The 20,006-nt window shown below is 42.0% G+C and overlaps 1 protein-coding gene across 1 annotated transcript in view; it reads right to left on the reverse strand.

Moving 5' to 3' along the window:
- Positions 1–19,574, reverse strand: part of GPR39 (G protein-coupled receptor 39) — an 80,758-nt gene extending 61,184 nt beyond the window's left edge. The window contains exon 1 of the mRNA XM_051624047.1: positions 18,396–19,574. Within this exon, the coding sequence (XP_051480007.1) occupies positions 18,396–19,263 (868 nt within the window). The 5' untranslated portion in view covers positions 19,264–19,574. The remainder of the gene's footprint in view (positions 1–18,395) is intronic.
- Between the last annotated feature and the right edge of the window lie 432 nt (positions 19,575–20,006).

Below are 20,006 nucleotides of genomic sequence, written 5' to 3' on the forward strand. Positions count from 1 at the left end.
TGATGCAGCACTGGAACAGGCTGCCCAGGAAGGTTGTGGAGTCTCCATCTCTGGAGATACTCAGAACCCGTCTGGATACAGTCCTGTGTAAAGTGCTCTAGGTTATCCTTCTTCAGTGGGAGAGTTGGACTAGATGATCTCTAGAGGTCCCTTCCAACTCCAGCATTTCTGTGATTCTGTGATTCTGTGAATGAGAAAATACTGAGAAAAAAATCCTGTTTGCTCAATAACTGTGAAGGGGTAAAAGTAGCTTCTGTTTTAGAACCCTAATTTCAAGCAGGTTAAATAATAAATAACTCTGGCCAGAATGTAAGCAAAGTATATACATATACCCTGGTGTATAGTGCTGGGGCATGAAAATGGTGTTTTAAAAAGAAAAGTCGAAAGAAACAAAGAGGCAGCTGGACAGTAGGATAAAAAACCAGAAGTTTTAAAAGCTTTAGTTGAAGTCAGACTCCTGACTTACGAAAGGAATAAAGTCTTTAGTATGCTGTGGATGGGCAATTTCCCATACAGGAAATCTTCTGTCCAGTGCTTTCTGCTATTAATAGTTCTGTGTTTCAGATTCTCTTCCTCTGTAATAGTTAACAAGTAATATGGCTTTATGAAGCTGCCACCTCTCTCCAATCAGAGAATTAAAAAGTCCTCTTAGGGCTGGGCTCCAAAACAAGGCAGTGGACAACAGTAGCTCTTGTTCAATCAGACTGTACACATACCTATGGTGAAGAGATTTGGTCCTTGTTTTCAGGTGACTGGCCTGCCTGCTTGTGGAAGCGCACAAGAGCCATAAAAAACTTATTACAGCTGGGACATAAGAAGGAACCACAGATTTTGTGAACACGAGACATTCCTAGCTTATAGAATTTTATAAGCTAGAAAGAAGAAGTTGTCTTTGAAGCATAAAGTGGTGGACAATTGGCAATCACTTTCAGTCTTACGGGCATTCAAGGGGAGAACACCTTCTATCAAACCACAGCCTATATAATCTTATTTTCCACATACAAACTACCAAATTAAAGGCAGAGAAGATATTCAGGAAGAGGAGGCTTCAAAGCAATTTCTTGTATTATCTGCAGGTACATACTCACAGACTGCTGTTCAGCCAGCTGAGGAGAAAGGGATTGCAAGCAGGGCAAAAAGGAACATCAGTCTCCAAAAACTGATTAATTACTCGTGTTTGGTCTCACATCAAGTGCCACTCGTATGCGGCATGCATTTATCCCACTTAGAGGTCCCACATGCTTGGTCATTGATGACTGACCCAGACCTGGCATAAGGGTGGAAGATGTAAAGGAAGAAGGGGAAAGGAATTAAAGGTTTCAGCTTAATTTCTTCTGTATCTTGATATCATGGGCTCAGAAAGTACTGCTTCTACTAAGTCAGGATAGGCTACTGGTTATCATTGTTTTCAGAATTTGGTGATTCTAAATGAGCAGCATCCAGCTGCTTCAAATTTTTTAACTTGTTATTATAGCCATAATAGGTTGCTTGCAGTATTACATTTTATTCATGAATTGTCTGCACATCTGCTGAATGTAGATTTACTTTAACTTGTCTTTTTACAACTGGTCTGCAGATGAAATGCAACTTTGCCATAAAGTTCACCAGCTGCACAACTTTTTTTGTCCCATAATACTCCATAGATGAGGTTCAAGTGCTTATGTGGGGAAACTTCCAGAGCAGATTCTTTTCTGTTTTCGCCCAGCTTTTGAGTGGAGTGTGTTCCTCTATGGGTACAAACACAGAACTTGCAAATACTAACGGGAGCTATGCGTGTTTGCCTGCAGAAAGGCAGATCTAATACTGAAACTCTCTGCTCTTCTAGGGTACTCATGTCAACACTTGCATTTCATTTGCATAGAGGTGCCTATGATTAAATTAGTAAATTAGTTATTAATACTGAAATAGAATTCATAGAATCATAGAATCACAGAACCTTAGGGGTTGGAAGGGACCTCGAAAGATCATCTAGTCCAACCCCCCTGCCAGAGCAGGGTCACCTAGAGCACATCACACAGGAAGGCGTCCAGGCGGGTTTTGAATGTCTCCAGCAAAGGAGACTCCACAACCTCTCTGGGCAGCCTGTTCCAGTGCTCTGTCACCCTCACAGTAAAAAAAAATTTTCTGATATTCACCTTAAACCTCCTATGCTCCAATCTGCATCCATAATTGTCATATTGAAGTGATAGTTAATATGAAACGGTGTTACTACATTTAAAATAATATTGGGTTTAAGAATCTCAGTGGTTCTTTTCCTTCACAGACAATTTTACGTGTCCTTACAGGCAATTACCAAACATGAGGGATTAAAGAGATCCCAGCCTAAAGAAGACTCCGATAATATCTCAAACTATGCAAACTTACAGAGCAACTTTTAACCAGGTTAAAGGGATTTCTGTTCAACAGCCAGCTTATTACAGTTAACAGAAGGGACAACAAGGACTGTTGTCTGCAAACTGTACACAATGGCACGGCTCCTGGCCACCTCTGACTGCAGCCAGTATCTGCTCACTTCTCTCTCTGCATTTCCTACTCTTGAGGATGGATGGTTGGAGACAAGGGAAGATGCAATTTTAGCAAAGATAGACCTAGAGAGAGTAACTTGACCTGCATGGCATAACTAACAACACAGCAGAAGCTACAGCAGCCTCTACTAGCAAGAAGAGAATAAATTCTCATTAGACTAACATAACAGGAAAGGCCAACACATACAAGTCACTTTATGATGATCTGCTGGAAAATAACTCTAAGCCAAAGCACCTTGATCCACCCAGTGTCACAATAAAGCAAAGGAGCTTCACCCATTTAAAATTTTGCATGAAAAACTGTTTTGTTTTGCTGAAGCTATCTATTTCTAATTTAATTATGCTGAATATTGAATTCTACTTGTGTAACCCCATATTGTCAATACATTATTTTGCTCCTAAGGATTTCAGGTCCTTTCCTGTAAGGCAATGCATCTCATTTTATTGAATTTCTATAGCATTGCCCAATTTTTCTTCTCTGCTTCTATACCAGAATTACTTATTGTAAAATACTTCTTTTAAAACTCTAATGATAACAAAGATATGTCCCCAATGTGATTTCAAGGATACACTTTTAAAAAAAACAACACAACAAACCAAACCCTCAGTCATAAATAAGTTGCATGTTCATGGGATAGGAAGCAGAATAATTACTCAACTGCTTTAAATAAATCGTGGTACCTAATGTTAATCAGCTTTAGTAACCTCAAAAAAAGGAAGTGAATGTACATTCATTTATATTCATTAACTAGGCAGGTTTTCTATTTTAGGAAAGCAGAGGGGTTATCATGAGATTTTTGTTTCTATTCTTCTTATAGAACATCAGTGCTCGGATCAAAAGTGTGATGTTTCACTTTGAACTGGTTTTTTCACACCTCAGAATTTTCTCCTCAAAACTGCATTGAGCACAAATTATCAGAACCATTGATATATTAAATAGTAGGAAAATTAAATAAAAAATATTTGAACCTTACAGACACAGATTTTTTCAGTGTTGCTTCAAGGGATAAAGAATTTGAAAATAATGATGTAAAGATGGCCATTATTTGTGACCTGAAGTGACTTGAAAGTAGAGTTCAGTATAGTCAAGTCCACAAGATTTTTGTCACCAAAAGTCTGAAATGCTTCTAGCTCCTACTGAATTCAGTGCATCGATCTCCAGTGCACCCCAGCAAGCAAGGTGTTTGCCTCACTCTCTCAGCTCTTTGGGGCTTTTGCTGAATGAGGCTGCTGAGGGTGGGAGCTGGGACCCCCTGAAACTGAGTCTGCTTAAAGGCTTAAACAAGTAAACCAACAAAGCAAAAACTCACGCCAAAACTGAAAAGAAATCTCCAAAATTTCCAGATACACAAAGACAAAGCAATTGTTTCAGGCTCTATTGTTTTGGGCTGACTTTCTTGAAAATGCAACATATTCCTAAGTATGAAGGCTCTGGACTGCTCTAACTACAAACTGTGAGGAAGCTGTTCAGCATGAGGAACATGCCTCGAGATACAACAAATGTTTGGTGAGAATGGCTACTCCTAGTTAGCCAATACTCATATATATATATATGTATATGTACATATATACACACACACACACACGTCTGTGGGTGTATATAGCTATAGACCATTTCAGCATTCCCTGCTGCCAAAGAGCCACATTTTTTTGTTTTCAGACAAACCCCCAGAAAAGCAGAGACAGAGTAAATCTCAGTATACTGCTTCCTTTCTTTGAGCTGGTATAAGTATTGGTCCTTGCATGCCCCAGCAGTGCAGGCAACTCAAAGGTTTAGTGCAAGGTTTACCTAAATTAAGCAGAAAAGCCAAACTGATCAAAAGCTCTCCGGAGCCACAGTGCTGAAATTTTAAACTCATTCATGAAAGGCAGCTGACGTCTGATGTAGGAACCAAACCAAACCACTAGAGCAAGCTCAGTGCTTGCTACTCAGTGTGCATCCACACACTAGGAATTTCAGAAGTCAAACACCATGATGTACACACTTAAGGGATGGTTTACTAATTAGTGCCAATTACAGAGTAAAATCTTCTTTTAATACAAAAGGAAAATCCAGGACATCTTGGCTTTTCTTAAGCTGTTCAATGCAGCTGTTCTCCTACTGCTTTCCTCTACAGGGCAGGAGAGACAGAGAGCACACCATAAATTGATCAGCAGTGCAGAGGTAAAAACCCTCCTCAGTGACTACTTTGTGTTCTAAGACAAAGAGAACCAGAAATCTAAGCATCCCAAATTAACAAAAAAAAATTTTTCCTCGTTTTGTTTGTTTGTGTGGTTTGTTTTTAAAGCAGCTCTTCATTAGAATGTAGCACAGCATCCTGTTTTCAGTGAAAGCACTGGGAAATGTTTCAGAGAACCACAGTGGCCAAGAGGTCAGGCTATCGGTTTCAACTAATATAAGGCAAGTGAAGTGAAAAGTGATATATCTGAAAGACAGAAAATAAATGCAGAGCCCTATTACCAAGAAGGTGAACCAGAAAATAGCATACGAGAAGATATGTGGACAATTTACTAGTGAGGAGAAGGGGAAATATACCTAAGCACTCCTATGGATGAGCAATGGGCTCAGATGACATAGTGTGAGGAGCTATTCCCTGAGACTGTGTGGACCAACACCAGATACCTTTGATTCTCCACTGATGCCTATTAAATTGCATTAATGCAATGGAGCTCTCTCATGCCCCAAGAGGTCCTTCATAAAGAGGAAGGTACAGGTGTCAGCTCTGAGAGCGGACCATTTCTGCCTGATTTCTATTTCCAACCAGAAATGTCTGTGCTTTGTTGTAAGGCTTGTGAGAGTCCACTGGGGCTCCTTAACACCACCAATGTGGTGTGGGTGATCTGCCTTCTTCCTGACATCTTAACAAATCTGGGAGTAGTTCTTCACCTTGATTGTTGAAGAGTAAAACCAAAACAACCGTAATCAATTACAGCACTGAAGGCCCAAGAGGAAATTTAAAAACCAGCTTTCAAGATCAGGGTCTGTCCAGGTTTGAGAGGGCCAGGACACAAGGTGTCTGCAGCTGCAGTCACACTGACCTGAGCTCCCAGGGGTGTCTGTGTCAGGGCCGGGGCAGCAGCTGGGGCTGTGGGGAAAGGAGGACAAGTCTCAGGGCTCCTCAGGGGCCTGCTCAGGCTGCTGGGCTGGGGCTGCTGGGCTGGGTGGCTTTGCTCTCTCTGCTGCTCTTCCTGTGTCCTGTTTTCTCACTGGAGAAGAACATTGCTCACCAAGACAGGTTGCTTCTCGTGCTTTCCCAAGTAGGACCAGCTTGGCTGCTCCAAGGCTGTTGTGGACTGGTCACTGGGACCCTGGATTTGGGAACCCTCAACTGCTGCCGAAGTTTAAGACTTTTCTGTTTGGAAAGCACTTACCAACTGAGGAGTGTGGGTTCCACACTTACATATTTAAGTATATTTGTAATTCACCGTCATTATTACTATTACTACTTCATTAAACCTTTTCCAGGGTTTTTTTTTCAACCCTTAAAGCCTCTTTCCCTTATTTCCCTTTTTACCTTCCCCTGGGAGAGGGTAGTGGGAGAATAAGAGAGAGCATCTGTCACCTGGTTATTGGCTAAAACTGTGACAGGTCTCAGTGGAGGCAATTGGCAGAGCTTCCCTCAGCTTAGCAGAGCTGGCAGCTACATCTGCAGGACAACTGCACCACGTACTTTTTTAGTGTGTTGGAGCAGCAAACAGGAACACATTTAGCTGATTTGTAGTGCACAGAAGGGTTAACCTTACATTTAATGACAGAAGTTAACCCAAACAAGGTCTATACTATTTAGTCTGAAGGGAAAATAAATCAGTTCTGGTTGCTGTGGGTAGGCTTTCACCACTTGATTAGAGAAAGAAATGAATCTTTAAAGTATACTTACAGGAAAGGTATTTGGCATTTGCATGAGAGATGGGAATGGCTGCATCACAAGTTAATGAATGAAATCAAGTCTTATGTGCCTGTTCGAGGATTTCATCTATTTGAATTATGCAAATATCAAATATAACTTCATTGTATAAAACTTCAAAATAAGAATGCTATCCATACATCCAGGGAGGCCAAAAGAGTATCTTCCCTCCCCAGACTTAACATTGTTTCATTGAAGGGCAAGAAGAGGTTATGACTTGGTCCTACAGCACTGCATTAGAGCTGTGACAGTCAATTTAGGCAACATTCCTGTGTGTCAGCAAATAAACATTAAGTAATTTTAAATTTCACTTCCATTTGATAAGGTTAAAGCAATTCTCTCTTGGAAGATAGGGACTCAGAGGCAGGCTTTTTGAACACTAGTCGTTGGGCACAAGGAGATTGATGGCCATGTAGGTTGTGACGGAGGGTATCAAAGTGGGCTGGCAGAGAACTGCAGCAGGGAACTGCAACAGCAAGAGGAGTAGCAGCACAGGTGATAAACTTGCCTTTGATTCAGAGACTAAAACATGCAGGAGTTTACAGGCAGAGACCCAGGTGTACACCATGCTTTGTGGTCCCTGAACAGCTTTCAGAAAGTCTCCTTTTGGCAAATGGTATTTGCCAAGGACATGTTCAGCTTGGGTAACATACAGCTTGCTGGAGCTTCTTTGCAAGTTCAGTGCCCTCCCGAAGGATCTAGAGTCATGCAGTGCCACACCAAGGAGCAATAAACATCCCGCTCTACTCAGCCCTTGTCTGACCACACCTGGAGTATTGTGTTCAGTTTTGGTCCCCACTCTACCAAAAGGATGGGACAGGCTGGAGAGGGTCCAGAGAAGGGCCACAAGGATGATCAGAGGACTGGAGGACCTACCATAATGAGGAGAGGCTGAGAAAACTGGGTTTGTTCAGCCTTGAGAAAAGAAGGCTCTGGGGAGACCTTATTACAATGTTCCAGTACTTACAGGGTGGCTGCCAAGAAGATGGAGACACCCGATTTACAAGGAATCCCATGGAAAAGACAGGAGGTAATGGGCACAAGTTGCTCCTAGGGAGATTCTGATTGGACACGAGGTAAATTTTTCGCCATGAGGACAAAACATTGGAATAGTCTCCCAAGGGAAGTGGTAGATTCCCCTACATTGAACAGTTTCAAGTCTCAGCTTGACAGGGTGCTGAGCCATCTCATATAAACTATAGCAGTACCTAAAAAGGTTGCACCAGAAGATCCTTGAGGTCCCTTCCAACCTGGCATTCTCAGATTCTATGAAACATAACCTCTTCCTTCTAACCCAGTGAAAATCTGGGCTTTATGACCAGAGAAATGCCTCCACTTCCCACATGGGCAACTGCATAATGGACTTGCAGTCACGTTCTCTACCCCAGAAACTGAACTAGTTTGGTCCAGCTCTCCATTTGGAAGGCTGTCCCTGAACATGTCCTTCTCATGATTAGAAATTTTCTCATTTCTGTCTGTACTCGTTCATGGCCCCTATAGACCCATTAGTTCTTGTGCCAATGCCATCATTTAGATCAATGCAGAGAACATGGCAATATTTTGTAATATCAGAGCATTTGCACTGCAGGGCAATGTTTCCTAAATTGTCAATATGTTCTTTATAATAGAAAAGAATGCATTTAAATGTTGGCTTGGACCAGCAGACAAATATAAAAGGGACATTTGAATTTCAAGTCGCTATCAAAAAGCTTTTTAGAATTCAGTAGATGTGTATATGAGCAGGAATAGGAAAAGAGAAGGGAATCAAGACCACAGAAAGTTTCAATGTCCAGACATTAACTTTTAAAAATGAACTGCCAAGGCTGCCTCCAAGTACAAGTACACTAGGTGGAGAAAATCTTTAAGAAAGGGCACAAGAGAAATACTGAAAGAGAGAAGAGGTACATATTCACAAACCTCCTGAGGCACAGAGATCACATCTGGCTTTGCTCAGTGACTGCTCCAGCTAAAGGGACTTCCAAAAGACTTTCAAATCAGGATACAAACCAGATCTTCCTCTTTCCTTGGTCCTCACTGCCCTGATGTACTTACAGACAACTCAAAGCCAGTTCTATTATTCATTTTGCTACATTAAACAATACAACCTCATTTTAGCTTCTGCTAAAAGTTTATCTCCCTATTCTCCAGTCTACTTTTCTCCAACCTCAACATGGGTAGTTAGACATTACAATTTTTCAAAAGTTCAAGTTTTTTAAAAATACATATTTTAACCCCTTATATTCAGTAGCAAAGTTACCCTGCTAGAAACATTGTCCAAGATTTTCAAGGGTATGTGTACATCTGCAAATACCAATGGATGCTTTTACACGGTTTGGCAGGAGCTGATGCCATAATTACTCACACTAGAATTTAGGTATTTGTGCTTTAATACAAGAACATCATAAATGCCATCTTTTGAAGACCTGGGAGACAACCCTTTTAATCCATTTTAGACCTGCATTTCTTTCAACTGATCAGAAAGATCTGTTGAATAAACTTGTGACACAAAGTCAGAAGGCTCTTGGCAATTCCACACTCTGAAGGGCAAGGGCAAGCTTGACCAGTGTACTTGTTTTTTACTTGTTTGTCCCTCATCATACCACTTTAGTTCTTATCTAATGGTTAAAAATCTGACATGATGAAGTTGAGTCTGCAATAAAGACTGTTTCAGTCCCTTATTGCTGAGGTACAGCAATTTTTAGCTACCTTAGCTGTTTAATTCTGATCATTGGCTCAGTCATAGCAGTTCCCAGAACTTCTACAGATATCCTTAAGCATTACTAAGACTGTCGGTGAGGACCTTCGTTCTTAATGCCTCGAAGGGACAAGTTTAAGTTCAGTTTTATTTCCAAAAACAGGGAATGAGGCACAGGAAGCAAAAAATCAACCAATACCAGAGATAAAAAACACACCCAATAATGAATACATACTTTTCTTTAAAAGTTTGTTTGGGGTCAGGGAGGTGTAGGAAAAAAAAAACAAACAACAAACAACAAAATTTGAAGGAAAGCATTTTGTTAGGTTTTTTTTCTTGTCTAATAAAACTTTTTGTTCTGCTAGTTTAAAAAGTTCATGTTCCTGTACTTGGCTGAAGGCAGACTCTGATTACCTGTCTATTTTGGCATATACAGAAATTTTTAAGATTAAGAGCAGACACACTGGGACAGATCTAGGACGCATATGTCCAGTTATTTCTCTCCATGATGATCCCACATAGACATCTGTGTGAGAAGGAACAAGCATAGAGAGATTTTCCTGTACTATTCACACAGAGTTTCTGGCACTGAGCAGTATCAGGACTTCCTAAAATGGAGATTATATGTTGTTCTTGACAGCCTTCAAAGTTACACTGAATCTTTTCTGGACACCCCTTTTACATTTGGCACCCACAAAAATTACTTCCACAACTTAAATTTTACACTTTATGAAAAAATTGCTAGAATAATTGTAGTTACTGCAATTTAATAGAAAGGGTACACATATACTGAACTGCAGGGTTTTTTCTAGGAAGGAGCAATCAGGACAGTCTTCTAATATTACTTCAAATCAAAATCACCTTCAACAGCACCATGCTAGATATATCACTAAAACAAAAGACTGAGCATGAGGCAGCCCCTCCTTAGCTGTGTAAGACAATATTATAAGACAATATTATAGGAAGGAGGAAAGCAAGGTGGATTTGCAGAATTGCTATATGAACAGGGTCACAATATATAGACTGCCTTCTGAAAGGTGCTGCATCTGAGCTCTTGTAGGGTTCAGCTAGAGACGGGAGCAGAATGGATTCCTGAGTATCAGTGCAGATGCTAACTAATAAAACATGGGAGATGAAAGGCACTAATGCTGAGTGAGGACAAGGATGGATAGCTAACCAGGGTTACCTTCTCTAATGCACCTCTGTGTCTGGGTTTCTTTATACTGATGTGTAAAGTTTAGTTTCCTGGCAATTATTACATGTGTGCACCTGTTTGTAGGAGGATGTCAAGTGTTTGTTGAGTGCTCACATAACTCCCTCAACATGTTTCTGTAACAAGCAAACACTTGCTTGTCAGAGAGATCGCCAACTCAAACTCCATAAGCTGCACTTTCAACTTAAACACCTTATTTAAAAAAATCATAAAAACAAATGTTAGTGCTTTTAAGAGACAATTAAACTGAACCACCGCACGCTTAAAAACAGCATAACGGGAAATAAGGAAAAATTAGCTCACAACAATACCAGAACCCTTTCTTAGTTCCACCTTTCCTTGTAAGTCACTATTTATATGATTAAGTGGTTCTTTGCAGGCTCATTTAATCCCTGTGTTGACCTTGGTATTACTTATGCCTCTACAACAGAGATCAGAAGGATAATTGCTTTCTCACTTAAGCACAGGGCTGGCATCTAGCAGCATAAACATGCTTAAGATAACCTCAAAGAAGGCTAAAAAAGTGCTACAGCACATTGTGCCAAATGTAAGTTGAAATCTTAACTCTTTATCTTTAGTGGAAAACATAATTTTAAAATTTTTCCTACTCGGTTTTCAACTGTACTACCTATCCAGTAAAATTACAGGTTTAGGAACTTCAAAACAATGAAAGAGGAAAATATAATCTTTCACTTAATGGTTGCCAGTTGGTTGGTTCTCAGTTTCTAACAAAATGTTGCCTTTAGGAAACCAAGAGGTTATGTAGAACAGAATGGAAAGATTCACATTATTCATAAATGCTCAGTTATTAGACCTGTCTTCCACTAAAATTCACAGCCTAGCAATCATCATTTAAGGATAATGGTTTTAACTATCAGCTAGGAAAACAAATTGTTTAATTTTGTGAAATGCAGCATAATTGGAATATGAAACAATAAAGGAATGGATAATGCATTTAGTTTTCACAGGTGAAAACTTCAATAAATCATCCGTGAACTTGCCACAAATTAGTCCTGTCTACTCAAACTGGGGAGCTGCAAGAGCAATCTGCATTTGAGATGGTGTCTGGCTTCGAAGAGATAGCAAGAAAACAGAGAGAAATTGGAAAATTAATGCTTCATACAAGAGTGTCTTGATCAAGGAATGAGGGCAGTAGACAAAAATTGATGGGACAGGGTTTCTTAATGTAGGGCTGCCGTATTCTGTTTGAGGGCTATCTCCCTCAACTCTTTTCCTATCTGGATTAACATCTGTATTTCTCCACTTTGAAAATCTTCTTGCTTTCTTATCCACTCTTTGAAGAAAGAGACAGCTTCCAAGGCTTCTACTGGGAAGAAAACATGACCTAGGGAGGGTTTGCCATGATACAGACTGTGTTTTTCAGAAGCTGAGAGGACACAGCCAGACCTCAGTTCCCCAAAGGCAGCAGCCCTCTGCCTGTTTCTTGGCTCATGCTGCCACAAAGAGGGATGTTGCCTGCACTTCCCTCCTTCCTTCTCTTAGCACATACCTAGGGGTGCCAGAAGAATCAAGGGCCAGTAAAGTTTATCTACTGCTTTTAAAAGACAGAGAGAGAGATTAAGAATACTAGCTTTAAGACCAACACTGGTAACAGCCTTTAATGAAGCTCCAAGACTTTGGGCAGAGGCAAGTATAGGGCAGAAATACTTAAGAAACCTCAGATGTCCACATAGTCTCTGGACACCACAGATGGTAGAGCATCAAGAAGTGGAAAGATACTTGAGCTTCCTGTGGCACAGGATGAGCTGGGGCTGAAGCAGTCTGCCAGCTCCTATAGCTCCCTATCAGACCAGGTGAAATGTCAGTTTCCCTGTGGGCATCCACTGAAAGACAGAAGCACAGCCGTGATTTTTGCAAAGCACCAGTGAAACACTCATTGTCCTCCTGGGCTTCTTCTGCACAGAAGTGAAGTCAGTAATCACTTGTCCACAGACTGCATCTGCCAGGATATCACATATGGAGAATTATGGAATGACAGTGGTGGTGAATTTGGTTCTCTGCCTACAGTATTTGCAGGGTTAGTTTGTTTTTAAAGCTGCAGATTTGTTATGTTGAAGCAATTTTTAAGTACTCTAATGCAAAGTGTAATCACAAATTGATTTTTCCATTTAAACTACAAAAGTCTTAAATACCCTGGAGGTGCTGGCCTCAATTAGTCCCTGTTCTTCCATTCTTTTCCTCTCTGTACCATTTTGCCATCCCTCGGCACAGGAGGAAAGGAAGGCTGTCTTCTTAATCCAAAAGCACAATCTTCTATTACATGAGTCCAGTTACAGCAGTAGATAAATTGGGGAAAATTATGCTGGTTTCTGCTTATGTTCACTTTTAAATTACAGTGTGGGGAAACTGAACATCCAGGTACCTGGATTTTGGAATTTTACCTTGAGTCTATTTTACTATGGCTATGGGGGTTTTTTTGGGGGGTTTTTTTGTGTGTTTGTTTTTTTTTTTTAAACCAACAGTCCCACAGCTCTTCAGAGGAGGTTGGTTCTACTCAGTTGCCTAGATCCAAACCCTGAATGCAGCCTTTCCATTATTACCTGAGCTGAGCTTTGGTTTTGTGCTTACCAGCACTCAGTAGCATTGATTACTTTTGCTGTTGACACCAGGTTAATGCTTTTGCAGGGAAGAGGAAGGCACATTTTACTGAACACCAATAGGTAAATCATTTGCTTTTATCTCTTTTCCAGAAAGCAGCACCTAAAAAGAAAAACCTCACTAGTGTCAGAGGGTGGGTGTCCCATTCAGCAGAATGGCCCAACCCAGGTCTGTTAGTCCACGTGTTTCATGTTCCCTGCACAGCCCCTGCTGCCCATTTTTCAGTGCACTCAGACTCCTACTTGTCTTGTGTAATTTGAAGCCCTGCTCAGGGGAACGTATCAATGAAGGCACCACATAAAACACAGAGATGAAAATCATACCCAGCCTACGTTATATTTCTCTTCATACACCTCTCCAACAAAGCCTCTGAAGAAAGGCAGCTGAGCGGAATCGTTAAAGAAACTAACCAAGAGGAGTCAAAGAAGCTGAGTTTAAAGAACATGGGCTGGAGCCATGTTCTGGAATCTAATCAGTTGGGTTATTCTTTCAATTTTTGTTCTATCCCCAAGCTTTACCTTTTTCAGTAAGGAGAAAAAAAAACCCAGCCAGTTTGCAGCCTGTGAAGAAGCATCTAATTTTCCTGTAACAGAAGCGCTACCATTGTCAAGTTATACTGTGCCTGAGTCATCTCTAGATGACAACCATGTATTTTTCACAACTACTTGAAGTAATCTGCCTCCTGACAACCAATTTGCCAAGTGCCTTACGAAACACATTTCCTTTGGAAAGGCTGTTTCTACACAGTTATTCTGAGTAAAACATTAATCTGCCAGCACTAGTCGGGGGGGGGGGGGGGGAGAGAGATGGTGGTTCTCCAACTTAAATTCTAAGAGGTCTTTTTAATTTGACTAAAAGTTTTATCTAGATTTGGTTTATGACCAGGTACAGCTGTGTCCATGGTGTTAACAGTGGCATTTGGTATCGTTATAAAATAGCCTGGCATCATTTTAACAGTCACCACCAAAAAAATGGAAGGAGAGGGGCCAGGCAGCCCAGCAGATAAGGCACTAGCACAAGATACAGCAGATGCATTTGTGACTCTCTGTAGCATTTGTGGCCTTGGTCAGGTCACTGACTTCTTTCTGTCTAGCTTTTTCAGCCCTTCATTTTGCCCATTTTATTTGGATTTTACTAAACGGACTCTCTTTCCTTCTACAGCACTTACCAGAGTCTCAGTAAAGCCTCTAGCTGCTATTGCTCTATAAAGCAGACCAGATCAGAAGCTACCTGTACCATACCACATACAGAACCACTACTGCTACTGTCTTCAGGTTGACTCTTAGTGTACTTGACATTGGTAAGCATTAGACCAAAGAAAATTTTAAGAAGAAACACCACTATACTGCCTTTCTCAGGTGGAGGCACTGCCACAGATTATGATAAGCAATTTCCTTCCATGGTTATTAAAGAAGCTGCAGGATATTTGCTGTCCAGGCATGCAGGTAAAATTCATCTTACATCAGAAGGTCCCAAAGCAGAAAAGCTGCAGTTCTGCAGTGATGGAAAAGAGACAGCAGAAAGAATTATCTGCCCTGCCTGGCACAGGGGAGCTGGTGGAGCCAGGCTGGTGTCAGCAGGGTCTCCAGTTAGGTAGGTCCAGCTGCAGCTCTGGCTCTGCCAACTGCTGCAGCTACAGCAGTGCTTTAACACACCTACCTCAACACTTTCATAGCAGCAGGTTACTTTGATATTTCTCTTTTATGGAAGGAAGAGCTTGGGATGGATGGAGGTTTCATCATAGTCAGGAGACAGAAGACCACTGCCCAGGTGCTGGCTGGCAAACGGCAAAGCACCCACAGTGCCTAGTAGCCCTGTGCAGTGGGACCCTCTGCCATGCAAACAGAAGAGTATTGCTCCAAGTGCAAATTGGAAGTGTGCACAAAGAAAAGCAGAGGATGTAGCAACACGAAAGGACTTTTTTATTTCAATATATTTACTGTGCTAGGCTTAAAGCTGCTTTTTGGAAAATAATTAAGGCTTTTAGCAGAAGAACAGAACTGAAGCTGCCAAGGGAAATATCACAGAATCTTGAGAAGCAATAAATTTTTCATCTAGGACAGTCAAAACTCACTTCCTTGTAGAGTAGAAGTTCAGGTCAGTCAGATCTAGTCTGATAACAAACCATGCAGCTGCTTTTGCATAAATGTGGCTTTATATTATTGACCAGATTAAGAAGGATGTAGCCATGGCACTGCTGGCATGGAACTGCTGGTGCTGAAGCCTGCACAGAGGTTTGTCCCATAACACTCCCCTTTCCCAGGGAGTAGGCCACCTGTTAACATTTCCTAAAGATTTTTAACTTACACAGTTCCAACTATGAAAGTATTTTCATGAGAGGCCACACCCATCCAGACCCAAGGAGCCCTCCACTAGAAGAAAAGATCTGCTGTCCCAACAAACAAATGTAGGCTATCCACACAGCATAAACTAGTCTGATCTCCACTGCTCATACCTATGGGCTGACCCACTGAAGACAGTGGAATTTTATCACATGACTCAGAAGATGATTAAATAAATCACACCCACAGAGACTGCAGGAAGTATGCCCCAGGCTGTCCAAAAGCACAACATATATAATTTCTGGAGCAGAAGTATTAAGCAGAGATTTACATGTGCTATTGTTTTTCTTGAAGCCAGCAGCCATAGTGGGACAGAAGTTGGAAGGGCTAGCACTACACAGCCTACTTTATAATAACAAAATAGATCTTCTCCAAAATACTGGGACAAATTTGCATTCCTCTACTGGGGTAAATCTACCAAAAATCAAGCTAAACAGCCCCTGGAAGTCCCCCCTTCCCAACACCAGGTATAGAGTTGTTACTGCAGCTGCTGGGCCAATCCCTCCTCTCCACCATGAACATACCAAGCTAGCCAGAAACAGAAGGAACTGACATCTCTACATCAAGGACTTCAAATTCCCAAGCAGACCATCTGGGCCTTAAGCTGAAAGTTTTGAACCCTGCAGCCACCTTCCTTGGACAAAAGCTATTCCCCACAAGAGCTCAGCCTGCCCAGCATGGTGGTGCTCTTCTGGCTTGGCCCCTTGTCACCTTCCTTCTCCATCACAGTAGTGATGTCAGCCCATCTGGAGCCCATCCTGTGAGTGACAATACTCCTTTATAGCAAGTGGTCTTTCACTCTCAACATTTATAATTAATTTTAATGATTTTTCTCAAGTGCCACACAATAATGTGACACTAAAAAAGCATCAGTTCTTCTTGTGTCTCTTTCTACTTAGCTTTTTCTCATCGTCAGGAGATTTATGAATTTAATCTGTTTTATAGAACTTCTCACTTTTAACAACTAGAAGAAGAAAATGCAAAATTGTTTTTATTGCTGTTACATGTTCAAAGACATCATGCTATATACTGTCACTTACATTTCACATTAAAAGTGAAATATGTTGGGAGTGTGCAAGTATTTGTTTTAATTTGACCCATCTGTTAAATGAAAGAGGACTTCTAAATCACTATATTTAAATTCAACGATTTGTAAACAATTTATATGTTCCTTTCTTCTGAGTTAAAACTGCCCTAAAGCATCATTTTTATGAAATCTCCAAATTCAATTACTTTGCACTGTTCTCAGGGACACAGGCCACAGTTTCTTCCTCCTCAGTTTATTAATTTATTTCCCAACCCAAGTAAATTAGCAAGACTCTTAATAAGAGACTTGCCACTGAAATAATTTGGGGGAATTAACAGAAGTATCTAGTGGCTTCAAACGCTGAGAACACAGAGAAATTGGTGGCAAATTTTCTTTAGATAAAGGACAAGCCAATTACTTTAATTTTGCTTTCTAACATTTCTGCAAGCAGCAGTAGGTCTGCCCTACTCCATGCTAGACCATCACCAAGCAAGAAGAATAATCAAGGAGGGGAAGAAAAGCTGTGGCAATTTACCTTCATCTCTCTCAACTTAGCTAGAAACTTGCTACAGGATTCGGAGCTCAGACTGGGCTTCAATGTAGCTGTGGATGATAATTTACAGGGGGAGAGAGATCCATAGACATTTAAGGATCCCACAGTAGCACTTAAAGAGCAGAGCCTTATCACTTCTGCTGCTTTGTGCAACATGCGGTATTTAGCACTAGCTGCTAAGCCTCTACCCCAAAAATTGGCACTTCTGGTGGAGTACACCCAGAGCATGAAGAAGAGCTCTTTACAGCTTGGAGTGTCACATCTCCCATTTGAAGCCTTTGTCACCCTCTCTGCTGTTAGTGTGTGCAGCTCCACCCTTTCTTTGTGTCATTTGTCTTGTCTGCATGACAGGTTTTCACCCTGCTCCCAACTCTAATACAGATGCAGCAGTAAAGGCTGCACCCTGGGCTCCTTACCCTGCAGCTTCACATTCCAGCCATAGACCATGGCAAAAGCAGGACCAGATGAGAAAGCAGGGAATACTCAAAAATAGAAAAGCCAAAAAAAAAAGAAAAAAAGAAAAAAAGGAAAGCTGTCGAAGTGGACAGACCCGTGAGTTTCAATTCCCCCTCTGCAATACCAAGCATAGCACCAAAAAGCAACCCAGAATACTAGGTCTACTGTGCATTCATGCTCTAAATGGTTCATTTATTATATCCAGTATCATATTAAGGAACCCAACAAAACAAGAACTAGCAGTAATTCAGCCAGGACATGATTAAGGGTGCCTCTAGGAGCATCAAGAAACGTGGAGACTACATGGATCACAGCCCGGAAAGATTCCGTGTTGGTGAAATGACAGCTTGATTAGTTTTTGTCTGACAAATGTGGCGAGAGAGATCAGAATCAAACATAATTCCAAGGTTATAGGCCTTCAAGTAAAACCAGGGAAAAAATTCAAAAAGGGCAACAGCAATTTGCAAGACCAAATCAACTCTCCAGCCCAGCTTTCTTCATGCTCTGATGCAACACAGCCACAACTGCTGAGGCTAAGTATCCTCCAGGGGGCATCCTGAATTATGAGGTACATGCCTTTGGAGTGGGACAAGCTTGAGATCTTGCAAGACAGTCTTCCCTCTCATCAAGTGCCTTCCTAAGCATGCATGCAATCGTAATTTAACAGGAAAATGTGCAAATAGAGCTACTTTACATCCAGTCAACTGTTGCCTACCCCAAAGGTCAAGCAGCAACACCCTGTTACCCATACTGCTGCATGTAGGCACGCAGGATAAGCAAACAACTCAAAGAGCAGACAGTAAATGGATTTTTCCTTCTTCTTCCCTCCCACCTACACTGACAAAAAAAAGTGTAAGTCAAAAACATGCAAGGAAATCAGGTTTCCTAAAATACATAATCACAACCCAAAGCATCCCTCTCCCCTATTTTACACCAGTTTCAAACCATTACCTCCCCCATTTTTGCAGGAACTCAGTGACATAAAATGGAGGCTTCTGGGTTTCCTTCCCATGTGGAAAGTGGGCAGGGGAGGGGAAGCACAGTAGGACATAGCTCTTACCCAGGAATAAAATTATCTGTCTCCTGGAGCTCTTGCCCTCTGAGCTCTCTGTTTTTCTTAGGTATTGCTCCTGGTGTCTTAGTCCATCCTTCACAGCCACAGTTCCTTCCTTCTGGATCATCAGGGTTTTCATCATGCTGTGGCACATGAAGGTGACAGATCCCAGCACTACGATGTACACAGTGAAGGCACTGAAGATGCTGGCCTGAAAGACAGGCCACTTGGAGGAGAGGTTGGTACAGATGGTCATATTGTGCTTCAACTCAGGGAGGTGGTGCCTGGGTGTAGGCTTGATGCAGGCAGTCATACCTTGGTAGCCTTGGATGGCCTCCAGAGGATATTCTGTGCCCATGGCAAAGGGCAGGGGCAGGGCCACTATGACAGATGTCACCCAGACAAAGGCAATCAGCAGCTTCACTGTGCGGGGTCCAGAGATTGCCTTGAACTTGAAGGGGTGGCAGATAGCCACATACCTCTCAAAGCTGAGAGTGGCCACATGCAGCACAGTGGCATAACTGCAGGCTTCAAAGAGGAAGTAGTAGAGCTTGCAAGCCATGTTGCCACTGGGGGCGGAAAAGGGGCTCCAGATAGCACTGAAGAACTCCATGGGCATGCCCAGCAAGATGACCAGCAGGTCAGAGCAGGCCAGGCTCACCATGTGGTCCGTGACCTCCTTCTGCAGGTAGCCTTTCTTCTGCAGGATCCTGGTGGCCTTGATGGTGATGCTGTTGCCCAAGATGCCCGCAACAAAGATGCAGATATACACTAATGCCAAAGTGATCTTGATCCAAAGAGCCACCTCAAACTCAGGGATGTGGCTGTGGTCAATGAGATGAGAACAGTCTGAAGAGGATGTCTGTCCTGCCATGAGAAGGAGAAGAGCCTTCCTGCCCTCTCTGACATTCAAATTCACAGCATATGGATCCTCTGTCACTTTGCCCCTCTGACCGAGACACACAGGTCTGAGCAATCAGGTACGACGAGCACGTCTCAACGTACAATGAGCACACCTGTGGGTCTTGTTAGCAACAGCCACTGAGTCAATAAGCCGAGCGGGAAAGTGTTCAGCTCTTACCTATCTTCATGGCAAACACTTCTTGCTCCTTTTGGATTTTCCTCCTCTTTCCTCTGCTGAGGGAAGGTGCCGTCCTCCAGCCCTTCCTCGCTCTCCTTTCAACGCTTGCCTCTCCCTCTGCAAGCAAAAGCAGCTTTTGGTTCCAGCCCCAGCAGGAGGAAGTCAGAGTTTCTGTGGGGTTATAGCTGCTCCGTTAATCATTAACCTAAATCTTGGCTATCCCTGGTCACTAGTAGCAAAGCCGGTTAGGGAGGGAAAAAAAAAAAAAAAAGAAAACCACCCACGTTTGAAAGTTACTTCCTGTAACAGGAGCTCCTTCTCGGGGACAAAAAGAGGTGTTTCTTCCTAAAGTCGTTTGATTGGTGGGGTTTGGCGGAATGTGTGAACAGGAGCTGAAGAGAAAGTATCTACTCACGAGTTTAACATTAACTGGGCTTCAGACTTTGCTAATGCCAACACGCCTCACTACTTCTCAGTTCCTTTAATGAAGACCTCAGCGTCTGCAGCAGTGGTTGCTACACAGCTTGTGCAGCCAC

Source organism: Apus apus, chromosome 6 (assembly GCF_020740795.1).
Source record: "Apus apus isolate bApuApu2 chromosome 6, bApuApu2.pri.cur, whole genome shotgun sequence".
In the NCBI taxonomy this organism is placed as follows: domain Eukaryota; kingdom Metazoa; phylum Chordata; class Aves; order Apodiformes; family Apodidae; genus Apus; species Apus apus.